The 13019-nt window shown below is 37.2% G+C and overlaps 1 protein-coding gene across 4 annotated transcripts in view; it reads right to left on the bottom strand.

Moving 5' to 3' along the window:
* RAPGEF6 (Rap guanine nucleotide exchange factor 6) overlaps nucleotides 1-13019 on the bottom strand; it is a 221043-nt gene that overhangs the window by 175812 nt on the left and 32212 nt on the right. For 3 of the 4 annotated variants that reach the window (XM_029219185.1, XM_029219187.1, XM_029219189.1), the window contains one exon: nucleotides 12292-12375. The exons of the other annotated variant lie outside the window; for it this stretch is intronic. In XM_029219185.1, the coding sequence (XP_029075018.1) occupies nucleotides 12292-12375 (84 nt within the window). The remainder of the gene's footprint in view (nucleotides 1-12291; nucleotides 12376-13019) is intronic. 4 annotated transcript variants of the gene reach the window in all.

A 13019-nucleotide genomic window follows, 5' to 3' on the forward strand; every position in this document is an offset into this window, starting at 1 on the left:
GTGAATTTTATGCTATGTAAATTACACACCAGTAAAGCTATTTTAAGAAAACTGTCTGGGACTTCCCTCGTGATGCAGCGGTTAAGAATCCGCCTGCCAATGCAGGGGATGCGGACGGGTTCGATCCCTGGTCCGGGAAGATCCCACATGCCGTGGAGGAACTAAGCCCGCGCACCACAACTACTGAGCCTGTGCTCTAGAGCCCATGAGCCACGACTACTGAGCCTGCATGCTGCAACTACTGAAGCCCACGCACCTAGAGCCCATGCTCTGCAACAAGAGAAGCCACCGCAATGAGAAGCCCGTGCACCACAACGAAGAGTAGCCCCCACTTGATGCAACTAGAGAAAGCCCACACTCAGCAACAAAGACCCAACACAACCAAAAATAAATATATAAATAAAACTCTTATTAAAAAAAAAAGAAAACTACGAATATACAAAAGAGAATATTTACAAACTTGGAGTAGGCAAAGATTAGTTAAAACACATAAGTACTTCAAATAAAAGGAAAAAATCATCCTTTGGACGTTATCACACTTAAAGAAGTTACCACTGAAAAATAAAAAGGCAAGACACAATCTGGGAAAAATATCTGCAATACACATAACTCACAAAGAGCTTTTATGTATGATATATAAATAACTAATATAACTCAAAAATAAAAAGACCACCTCAAAGGAATTGAGTCAACTTTCCACAAAAGATACATGAATGGTCAATAACTACATGCAAAAATGCTAAATATGATTAGTTATCATGGAAATGAAAATTTATACCAAAATGAGATCTCATTACATACACACCAGAATAGCTAAAATTAAAAGACTGACCATCATTTCAAGTGCTGAAGAGGATGCTGAGCAAATGGAATTCTCAAAAACTGGTAGTGGGAATGTAAATGATAACACCACTCAACAAAACATTTTGGCTGTTTTTTTAAAAAGTTAAACATATCTACGATACAACTCAGCCACTGTACTCCTAGGTATTTACTTAAGGAAAAAAAAAGCACCTTTTCGTACAAAGATTTGTACATAAATGTTCACAGGTGCTTTATTTGTAACAGCCAAAAAATGGAAACAAACTTCATGTCTTTCGATAGATGAATGGATAAATACCTTGTGGTATATCCACACAATGGAATATACTGAGCAAATTCACAAAATGAGCTACTGATATACACAGCAACATGAAGGAATCCCCAAAACATCATGCTAAGTGAAAAATCTTAGCTATAAAAAACTATACAACATATTATTCCAATTATATAAAATAGTAGGAATTATATAAAATAGTAAACTGATCTATATGCCAGAAAGCAGAGCAGTGGTTGCCTAATGATGAGGGTGCAGGAAAGCAGAGATTACAAACAGGCAACTAGATAAAGGACATCTACAAAAAATTTAGTTATGATTATACTTGGTGAAAAACTCAATGTTTCCACCTTTCCATCACCAACTCCCCTTTTGGACTGAGAACAAGTAAAAGATGTCTACTTTTACTATGTCTCTTCAACATTGTACTGTAGTTTCTTCCCAGTGCAACAAGGCAGGAAAACAGGTGTGGGAGAGGGGGCAGGCATTCACATTAGGAACAGAAAGAAGCAAAACTGTCTATTCACAGATGACAAAATCACTTATTTAGAAAATCCTAAAAACCTATAAAACAGCTACTGGAACTCATATATGAATTTAGTAAGGATACAAAATATAAGATCAACATATGCAACACCTGAACACTGAATACTACAAAACATTGCCGTGAGAAATTTAAGAAGACCTAAGTTAATAAGAGTGATGCACCTTGTTCATGGTTCAAGAGTTGACTGTTAAAATGTCAACATTCCCCAAACTGGTCTAAAGATTCAATGCATTCCCCAACAAAATCCCAGGCTTTTTTTTTTTTTAATTAACAAACTGATTCCAAAATTCATATGGAATTATAAAAAACCTATAGTAACCAAAAGAACTTGGCGAAGTTGGAGGACCCATACTACCTTATTCTGTCATTTATGATAAAGCTACAGTTGTCAGGATAATGTGGTACTGGCACCAGGTAGAAAAATAAATCAATTGAATTTAAACAAATATAAAATAAAAAGTTGAGATCACCGGTTTGCAGGGCAGAAATAGAGACACAGATGTAGAGAACAAACGTATGGACACCAATGGGGGAAACTGGCGTGGGGTGGTGTTGGTGGTGGGATGAACTGGGAGATTGGGATTGACATATATACACTAATATGTATAAAATGGGTAACTAATAAGAACCTGCTGTATAAAAAAGTAAACTCAAAAATTCAAAAAAAAAAAGTTCACACCCCAAAAAAATTTTTAACAAATATACAAAGGTAATTCAGAGAAAGGATAGCTTTGTCAACAAATACTGCTGGACTAATTGAATATGCATAGGTAAAAAACTGAAATTAGATCCATATATCACACCATGTAAAAAAACTAGCTCTAAGTAGATCACAGACCTAAACAGATTATAGTAAAATCTAAAACTATAAAACTTGCAGAAGAAATTATAGAAGATAATTCTTAGTGACCTTGGGTTAATAAAAGATTTCTTACATACAACAAAAGCACAGTTCATTAAAGAAAAAAAAAAACTTGATAAACTACACTTCATCAAAATTAAGTTCTTCAGCACTTTGAAAAACAATTAACAGATGAAAAACACAATCCACAGATTGGCAGAAAATATTTGCAAGTTACACATCTGTTAAAGGACTTGTAGGGCTTCCCTGGTGGTGCAGTGGTTGAGAGTCCACCTGCTGATGCAGGGGACGCAGGTTCGTGCCCCGGTCCGGGAAGATCCCACATGCCGCGGAGTGGCTGGGCCCGTGAGCCATGGCCACTGAGCCTGCGCGTCCAGAGCCTGTGCTCCGCAACAGGAGAGGTCACAACAGTGAGAGGCCCACGTACCAAAAAAAAAAAAAGACTTGTATACAGCATATATAAAGAACTTCTGAAACTCAAAAATAAGAAATTAAACAACTCTGCCAACGCCCCCACCCCCCACACACATAAGCCACCCTTCCCCAAATGGGCAAGATTCAAAAGGACACTTCACAAAAGATGTATGATTGACAAATAAGCACATGAAAAGATGCCCACCATCATTAGTCTTTAGGAAAATGCAAATTTAAATCACAATCAGATATCACCACATACAAATTACGATATGTTAACTTAAAAATACTGACCTTACCAAGTGTTAGTAAGGATATGATGCGGAACAGCTGGAACTCTCATGTGCTGCTGGATGTTTAACTATAGACTATAATAACATCACTAGCTATTCCTAGGTATATACTCAAAATAAATCAAAGTATGTGTCTACATGAAGACTTCTAACCCAGCTATTCCATTGCTAAAAATTTACTCAAGAGAAATGGAAGCATATGTCCATATAAAGACTTGGACACAAATGTTCATAGCAACACTAGTTAAAAATAGGATAAAACCTAAATGTCCACCAGTAGTTGAATGCTAAACAAATAGTGATATATCCAAAAAAAAGGATACTGCAATAAAAGTTAAATATTGATATGCATAACATGGATAAACCTCAACATGATTTTATTGAGTGTAAGAAACCAGAGACGAGTACATATTATATGCTTCACCTTACATAAAATTCTAAAAAAATGTAAACTGATTTATAGTGACACCCCCCCCAAAAAATATCAGTGATTCAGTGATCTCTAGGGATGAAGGGACAGAGCAAGGAAGGATGAGCAAGGTTTACAAAGAGGCCTGAGGAAATTTTGATGGGGTTGGACATGTTCACTATCTTTATTGGTAGTTTTATGGGTGTATACATATGTCAAACTTATCAAATTATAACTTTAAATATGTGCAGTTTAGTTTATGTCAATTATACCTTAATAAAGTTGTTAAATAGGACTAACTTAAGAAACTGAAAATGCAAATCAAATGAGATAAAAATGCATGCAATACCTGTCAGCTTGCATCATGAATGTGTTCCAGATTTCTACAATAATAAAGACTAATAACTCAACCTTAAAACAGGCACGCACGCGCACACACACAAACACAAACTTAAAGAGATACTTCATAAAAGAATATAGGGGAAGCAATGGCCAATAAGCACAAGGAAAAGTGCTCAATATCATTATTCAGCAGGAAAATGAAAATTAGAACTAATTCACAGTGACCAGAATAGCTAAACGAAGACTGGGGACACCACATGTTGATGACTACGTAAAAACAGGAACAAAACTCTTATCCATTGCTGGTAGGAGTCTAAAATGGTACAACCACTGTGAAACACAGTTAAGCAGTTTCTCACTAATAGTTTCTCTATTAAACTTCAAGACACATTATAAAGCTATGATAATTACAACAATGTGGTATTCAAGCAGGATAAACAAAACATAATGGAATAGGAGCCCAGAAATAGGCACACAAACATGTGGATATTTGATTTTTGAAAAAGGTGACACTGAATGAGAGTGGGAGAAGAACATACAGGAATCCACATGGAAAATCATGCAACACTATGCCATACTCAAAAACCAATTCTAAGTAGACTACAGGTCTAAATGTGAAAAAAAAGCGAGAAAAATTCTAGAAAGTAAAAAAAGGAAAATACCTTCATGATCTCAGCTACAGAAATATCTTTTAAGCAAAGAAGACAAAAAGGAAAAGACTGAATTGCTCTATTTAGAGTTAAGGACTTGTGCTCATCCAAAGACATTACTAAAAGAATAAATAATACAAGGCACAGAGTAGGGAAAAGATATGTGTAATATAAATAACCAAGCAAGAATTTTTATTCAGAATACACAAAGAATTTCCACATCTCAATAACAAAAACACAATGCATTAGAAAAATGAGGAACAGACTTGAAGAAGCACTTTACAAAAGAGGTTAAATGAGAATGTACTCACTCATCAACAAGCAGTAATATGCAAAGCAAAACTAAGAGATACACACAAACGCACACACACAACACACTCAACAGAATAACTGAAATTAAGCAGTCAAAAAAATAAAAAATGACAATACTAAGTGCTGTTAAGGATGTGGAACAATAGGAATTCTCATGCACTGCTCCTGGGTGTGTAAATTGGTACATCCACTTTGGAATACAACCTGCAATGAACAATTAAAGCTGAAAACAGGCACATCCTATAAGCCAACAATTTTCTGATAGGTATACCTACAGAAATGTAACATGTGCGTCTAATGTACAAGAATGTTCACAGCTGCTTTACTTTTAATAGCCCTCAACTATGGAAACAATGAAATACTCTATGAGAATGAACTAACTACATGCATAACACAGATGAATCTCATAAACATAACATTAGGCCAAAGAAGGCATATAAAAAGAATGGAAGAGTATATTCCTGTTAAATTCAAAAGTAACCAAAACTAAACTACAGTACATATCCTCAGGCTAAAATTCTATAGCTATTCAAGATTGATTAAAATTTAGGAAAATGATGATCTTTGGGGGGAAAGCAAGAGAGGTGATTTGAGAAACGACAAGCAAGGATCCTTCCAGGGTGCTGACAAATTTCAATTTCTTGATCTGAGGGTAGTGATTAGGCAAATGTTCAATTTATACTAATTTATTAACATGTACATTTAGGTTATCTGCACTTTTCCCCATTTATTTCACAATAAAGGAGTTAAAACTACTGAATAAACTTCCTACTTGGGTCAGAAATAGGAAAAATAAGAATATGCATTTGTTTTTGTTCACATATATTTAAAAAATCTAGAAAGATATGTAAGACATTAATAAAAGTGGTTAGCTTTCTACACGGGTGGGTTGAATGGCGTGGATAATAATAAAAGTGGGAAAAATACTTCTTAAAGTACAACTTGTTATACTGTTTTGACTTTCGAACAGTACAAGTTCATTACTTTGTCAAAAAAATATTATTCTAAAAATTACGTCTTTAGAAAAAGGACAATGCTATTTACAGTGCTGGTGAAAGGTGATTAACCCTTCCCAACCTCAATGACTAGAAGAGTGCCTGACACATGCAGGTACTCAATAAATATTTTCTAAATGAATTATCTCTCAGTGCTTGAGATATTCTGACTGAAGAACCTGTTCCCTCCTTCTTTGCCAACCTAATCCTGCTTATTTGTAGAATCCATTTCCACAGTTGCCTCCCCAATAAAGTTTTCTTCTCGTGTCACACAACAAGGGCCCTTTTTAAACAAAGCAGTCAAAAAAAATAAAAAAATAAACAAAGCAGTCATCCCATTCCACCAAGTTAAGTCAGTCTTTTTTTCTTAATGCCAGTGTCTTACATGGAGATGACCATCAATGCTTATTTGCTGCATAAATGAATGTTTCAATGAATACACGCATTAAATTTTATTTAAAAATCACAGTATGGGACTTCCCTGGTGGCGCAGTGGTTAAGAAGCTGCCTGCCAATGCAGGGGACACGGGTTCGAGCCCTGGTCCGGGAAGATCCCACATAACGCGGAGCAAATAAGCCCATGCGCCACAACTACTGAGCCTGCGCTCTATGGCCCGTGAGCCACAACTACTGAGCCTGCATGCCACAACTACTGAAGCCCGGGCGCCTAGAGCCCATGCTCCGCAACAAAAGAAGCCATCGCAATGAGAAGCCCACGCACCACAACTAGAGAAATCCCGCACACAGCAACGAAGATCCGATGCAGCCAAAAATTTTAAAAATAAATTTATTTTAAAAATAAATAAATAAATATCACAGTAATGAAGTCCTTGTTTTCTTGAGCTACACTGAAAATTTATGGTGACAAACAGAAAACTGACTCAATTCTAGAAAAAACTAAATCCGTTTCAAAAGAAAAACAATGATATTTCAGATTTGATTTATTCCTTTTCTCCTTTGTTTACTGTAAACTGTAAAATATATTTTATTGGTTTAAATTACATATAAAACTTCATTACAAGATAAGGGGCTGCACTTTAGATGCTTCATTAAAATATATGCAAACTAGAGTTTAGGTGATAAATGCTATAAAAATTCAAGGACCTGCCCCCTCAGTCAAATTTCTGGGAGTTCCGTAATTTGGGGCATGACAACATATCACCTACAAGGTGAAATACAAGTTGCTGCACCGCATACCATCTAGCACAAAAGAAGAGACACAATGTTTGGTTAGTTTTCTCAGATTCTGGAGGTAACACATAAAGTGTGCTACTTTGACCCATCTTCAGAGTTGCCCATAAGGCTGCCGCCAAGTTCAGGACACAGTAGAAGCCACTCTACTACTTGGGCCTTATGATCCAGCATATCCAATGATGGATTATTTAGTGTTCATGGCAAATAGTGATATTCTAGGGAGTGTCCAACAAGCACTAATATGAGAATGACAGTACAGGTCTCTAGAATTTCTGAAATATCCATGCTCTCTTCTACAAATAACATTCTACTTTCCAGAAACAATTTCTGGCTTGCTACTGGGCGTTGGTAGAGGCTGAATGCCTAACCATGGGACATCAGGTGACTATGCAGCCTGAACTTCCTATCATGAACTGCATTCCTAGCCATAAGGCTTGGGCATGAGCAGTAGCAATCTATTATCAAATAAATATGGTATATAAGAGATCAAGTTTACCCAGGTCCAGAATAAGTTGCATGAGCAGGTGGCTCAGACTCCTTCAACACCAATTCCTGTTGCATTGCCTCCTCCACCTCAATCTGTGCCTATGCCCACCCAGGGAGTCCCTTATGACCAGGTGACTGAAGAAGAAAAAACTTGAGCCTATTTCACAGATAAGTCTGCACAACATGCTAGTACTACCCCAAAGTGGACAGCCCTACTCAAAGGTGACCCTGAAGGAAGGTAGTGAAGGAAAATCCTTCTAGGGAATAGAACTTCAAGCAGTACATTTGGTTGTCCATTTTATCTGGATTGAGAGAGGCCAGAATTATTAGATCAATATCTAGACATTCATGGGGGCAGTTACTAACAGTTTGGTTGAATAGTCAGAGACTTGGAAGGAAAAGGACTGGAAGACTGGTAACAAGGAAGTCTGGGAAGAGGTATATGGAAGGACCTCTTTCAAAATGGATACAGACTTTCAAGATACCTGTGTCCCCTGTGAATGCACAAAGGGCATCCACTGTACAGGTAAACAAAATAACATGCTCTATGGATGTCAATCAAACTCTTTCTCCCCAGTCAGTGCTTGTTCAATGGGCCCACAAATGAAGTGGCTATTGTGACAGAGATGGAAAATATGCAGCGGCTCAACTGCCAATGCTACTGCTGGGTACCTAATCTGCCAACAGCAGAAACCAATACTGAGTCTCTGATATGGAAGCATTCCTCAGGAGGACTATTTAGTCACCTAGTGGCAGATTATTTACACTGGACCTTTTCTATCATGGAGAAGGACTATATTCATCCTCACTGGAACAGGCACATATTCTGGAAATGATCTGCCTTTCCTGCCCGTAATGCTTCTGTCAGCACCACTATCCACAGGCTCACAAAATGCCTATCTATTGCCTCGGCACTCTAGACAGCATCATTTTCAATCAAGGTACTCATTTTGCAGCAGCAGAAGTACAGCAATGGTTTGTCTCCCCCAACAGCCAGAATACATGGGTCTGATATTCAAGGCGTGGAAACAGGAGTGGCTCTTCTCAGTGTTATACTTAATAACTCATTCACAGAACTTTTACTTCCCCTCCCTAAAACTGTGAGCTCTGCTGGTTTTGATTCTTAGTCTTAGATTATGTCTAGCTATGGAAACACAGCAACGGTTCCACTGAATTAGAGACTTCCACCTGGCCACTGAACCAAAAGGCAGGAAAAGGGGTTATTCTACTGGCCTGAGTGATTGATTCCAATCACCAAGGAGAAACTGAGTTGCTGCATACAATGGGGGCCAGGAGAACTACATCTGAAGCCCAGGGGGTTCATTTAGGCTCCTTGTAGTACTTTCAAGTCCGCTGTTAAAGGTTAATGTAAGGGCTTCCCTGGTGGCGTGGTGGTTGAGAGTCCGCCTGCCGATGCAGGGGACGTGGGTTCATGCCCCGGTCCGGGAAGATCCCACATGCCGCGGAGCGGCTGGGCCCGTAAGCCATGGCCGCAGAGCCTGCACATCCGAAGCCTGTGCTCCGCAACGGGAGAAGCCACAACAGTGAGAGGCTTGCATACCAAAAAAAAAAAAAAAAAAAAAGGTTAATGGAAAACTAACGGCAACCAAAAGACAGGGGGTGGGGTGGGCAGGATAATTAAGGATCCTTCAGAAATGAAAGTTTCGTGCCCATCATCAGGTAAAGAACACAGAACAGCTGAAATTCTGGCTGAGGCCGGAAGTACTGAATGGGTGGTGAAAAAAAGGAAGCGAGAGATACCAACTATGGGCTTGTGAGCAGTTACAGAAACAAGGACTATATATTGTGTATATGTCTGGAGTTGTGTAAACGTTAACCATTTTCTTCTTCCCTCTCTTCCCCATATTTATTTTATATATAAGTTGTTGGAGGTGAACTTTACAAAGTAGTTTGTAGTTAATAGAATATTCAGAGTACTGTGATGGAATATGTAATCAACAGCGAGTAATGACTGTTGGGACTGTGCATCTCCTTATTTTGGGGAGAGAGTAGGAACTTCTTTACTTATATGAACGATAGCTACATCTTGTTAGGTGGAAACAGAGTTGGATGGAAGCTCAAATGTGTTCAGAATGAAAACTGAGTAACCAAGAGAGTGGACTGTACCATTCATTTATTGCCTCTCAAGTTCAAATGTATTTGCTCTCAGTTTCAAATTTACTTTGTAATAAAGCATCTGGATTTAGTCAAGATTCTCCTTTGGCCAGCTGGAAATGTTAAAGCTCTGTCAGTAAAGGGTGCTAGTATCAGGACACCGCAGTAGGAAAGTATTCTTTGCTCTATGGGGTATGTGTGTGTAAAGCAAAGGGACGTCCTATCTCCAGCCTCAGGGCCCATCTGCACCCTGGGCCGGGTGAGGGTGAGGGAGGATTTTATTGCTTACCGGTCCTGGTCAGAGGATCTCTTCCTGCCAGCCTTGACTCAGTAACTGTGGACAGCTCTGGTCCAGAGCAACCAAGTGAACTTCTCCATTAGCTATTGGGCTACAAGTAACATATTCACCAACAAGTTCTGAATTTCAGTTTTGGGGAGAGGGCTCCCCTTTCAAGTTTGTTCCTTCCTTGGGTACTCTGTCCCTTAGTTCCTTTATCCTTCTTAGTACCTAACTTCTTAAAGTAGTCAATAATTCTTTAAACTGTCCCTGTTCAAATTACTGTGTGGTTTCTGTCTACTCACTGATAAGGGAGTAACAAATACCTTAATATCTAGAGAAATAGGCTCTATTTTTATAACCTAGAAAACGACTATTATTCCTTGTCTTATACTAGGTAGTGCTCATATCTGTTGATTACCATAATGATCATATCCCAACACTATTATAATGAACAGAAGCCAAAAATTATTTGATGCTTAATATATGCTAAGCATTATTCTACGTATTTTATTTGTATTGACTCATTTAATCCTAACAATAACCTAATACAAGTATCTCTCAAACACAAATATAAATCTCCTACCTAGGAGCTGGTCTCTAAATAACGATTAAATAGACTTCTACAATCATGTTTGCTCTGAAGTTCATGATGGTTACATTAAAGCATTCCATGACTTTATTGTTTTAAAATCTCCTACTATCAGGAGTTCCCTGGCAGTCCAGTTGTAAGGACTTGGTGCTTTCACTGCCGTGGGCCCAGGTTCAATCCCTAGTCAGGGAACTAAGATCCCACAAGCTGAGTGGTACAGCTCAAAAAAAGAAAAAACAAAACAAAACAAACTCATACTATCAATTATTTAAAAGATAAACTTCATTGTCTTGATCACAAACTCATGGTGAATTATTGTGGCTGATTAATGGCTACATAAAGTCCTTGACTATTCCTAACAGCAGAAAAGGGTGATAAAATATTCAAAAGAACAATACTAATAATCTTAAAATATAACTGTAGTCAGTATCAACCCAGCTTATTCTGTGTAAGTAGCTAACTCATTACAAATCACTAAAGTGACTTTCAGAAACATAGTAGAAAGGAACAATACCCAAAAGGCTTAAATAACCAAGAACTATTATGTATTTTATTTGTAAAAACAGTCAACAGTATGCTTTATACTACTAATCAAGAAGTACAGATTTCATTTAACTAAAAGTTGATGATATAAAGTTTCAAGAATAAAGACATGGCTTTAAAAATGGCATCAAAACTGAGATGTCTCGTACCATCTGTCAAGTAGAATGTACCTTGATACTTAAATTTAATAGTTTTGCAACTAAATTAATTTAGCTGCAATTAGAAGTCTTACCTTAAAAGCCTAAAAATCTCTTCTCAACATTATTGGGAAAGTCACCAAAAAATTACATTTTTATGTCACAAAATTATAATTTGAGGCCCCAAAATCTTAAGAATTACTAACAGACCAAATTCTCTAAGAATACTATATCTGATCATCTTTCCAACCACTCCTCTTTTACCTAATAATTCTGATGATGATAATTAACAATTACTTGTAACAGCCAGGCACTGTTCTAAGAACTCTCTCTCTATATATATATATAAACTCATTTATTACTCAAAGCTGGCCTATGAAATACATCCTATTATTGTCCCTATTTTACAAATGAGGAAACTGAGGCACAAGGGGATTAAGTAATTTGTCCAAAAAGTATTATACAGTAGAGTAAAGATGTGAACTCAAGCAGTCTGGCTCTAGAATGTCAACTTTTACAGAGTTCCATTGAGAACTTTGAGTAGTAGCTTGCTATAACCTCATAAGGCACTTTAAATAGGTTCTATTATTATCCTCTTACATACAAGAAAACTATAATTTGTCCAAAGTCATAAAACTAATAAGTGACAAAATCAGGATACTAGCCTAGTTCGCATTACTCTAAAAAACGATTTCTTAACTATAAAGATATATTGCCTCCCTATAACTAACAGCAATGAATGCAAAACCATCAGATAAATGAGATCAAATCTCACATACAACTAAAGATCAAATAGCAGTATAATATGCCATGGTGTAAACTACAGATTATACCCCCAAGAAATATGAAATATCAGTTGATTCCTGCCAAGTACTTCAAATAGTACCAAAAGGGACATTTCTAAAATGTATCACCTACTAAGAGAAAATACACATCTACATAAAAATAGTTTAACATAAGAAATAAAATAACTAGTTGTAATCTAACTTTGCCTACCACATGCACTAAACAGCAAATGTAAACATACCTGCAAGGAGGCAAAACCATGGAGTCTTTCATAAGCACAGATCCAGAAAGCAGGATATACCAACATCTGGCAATAGTTTCTGAACTGTTTAAATGAATAAGTAAATAGATGAGTAAATAAATACAAACACTCACATGTATATGGATTCAGTACAAAATACAAAACATGAAAAATATTCTAATATCATAAATCATTAAAAATTAACTCTCCTTGGAAATTTTGCCTATTGCCTAAGGTTTCATACAGACCATGTTCATATCTTACATAATCACTAGCTTAAGATATAGGCTTCAGAAATGTATGTTTATTAGCTCTATCTTATTAATTTATATCAGTAACTTCCCATTCCTCATTTTTGTGTACTGGATCACCACATTTGATGAAGATTAACTTAAATATTGTACTACATGTGCATATTAAAAAATTCTATTTCTAGGGCTTCCCTGGTGGCGCAGTGGTTAAGAGTCCGCCTGCCGATGCAGGGGACACGGGTTCGTGCCCCGGTCTGGGAAGATCCCATATGCCGCGGAGCGGCTGGGCCCGTGAGCCATGGCTGCTGAGCCTGCACGTCCGGAGCCTGTTCTCCACAACGGGAGAGGCCACAACAGTGTGGGGCACGCGCACTGCAAAAAAAAAAAAAAACCTTAAAAAAAAAAATTCTATTTCTGATAACTTTTATGTATATTACAAGTTTATTGTATATTAAAGACAATACTGTTTGGAATTCA

Source organism: Monodon monoceros, unplaced genomic scaffold, assembly GCF_005190385.1.
Source record: "Monodon monoceros isolate NGI ecotype Baffin Bay Population unplaced genomic scaffold, NGI_Narwhal_1 Super_Scaffold_12, whole genome shotgun sequence".
Lineage (NCBI taxonomy): Eukaryota > Metazoa > Chordata > Mammalia > Artiodactyla > Monodontidae > Monodon > Monodon monoceros.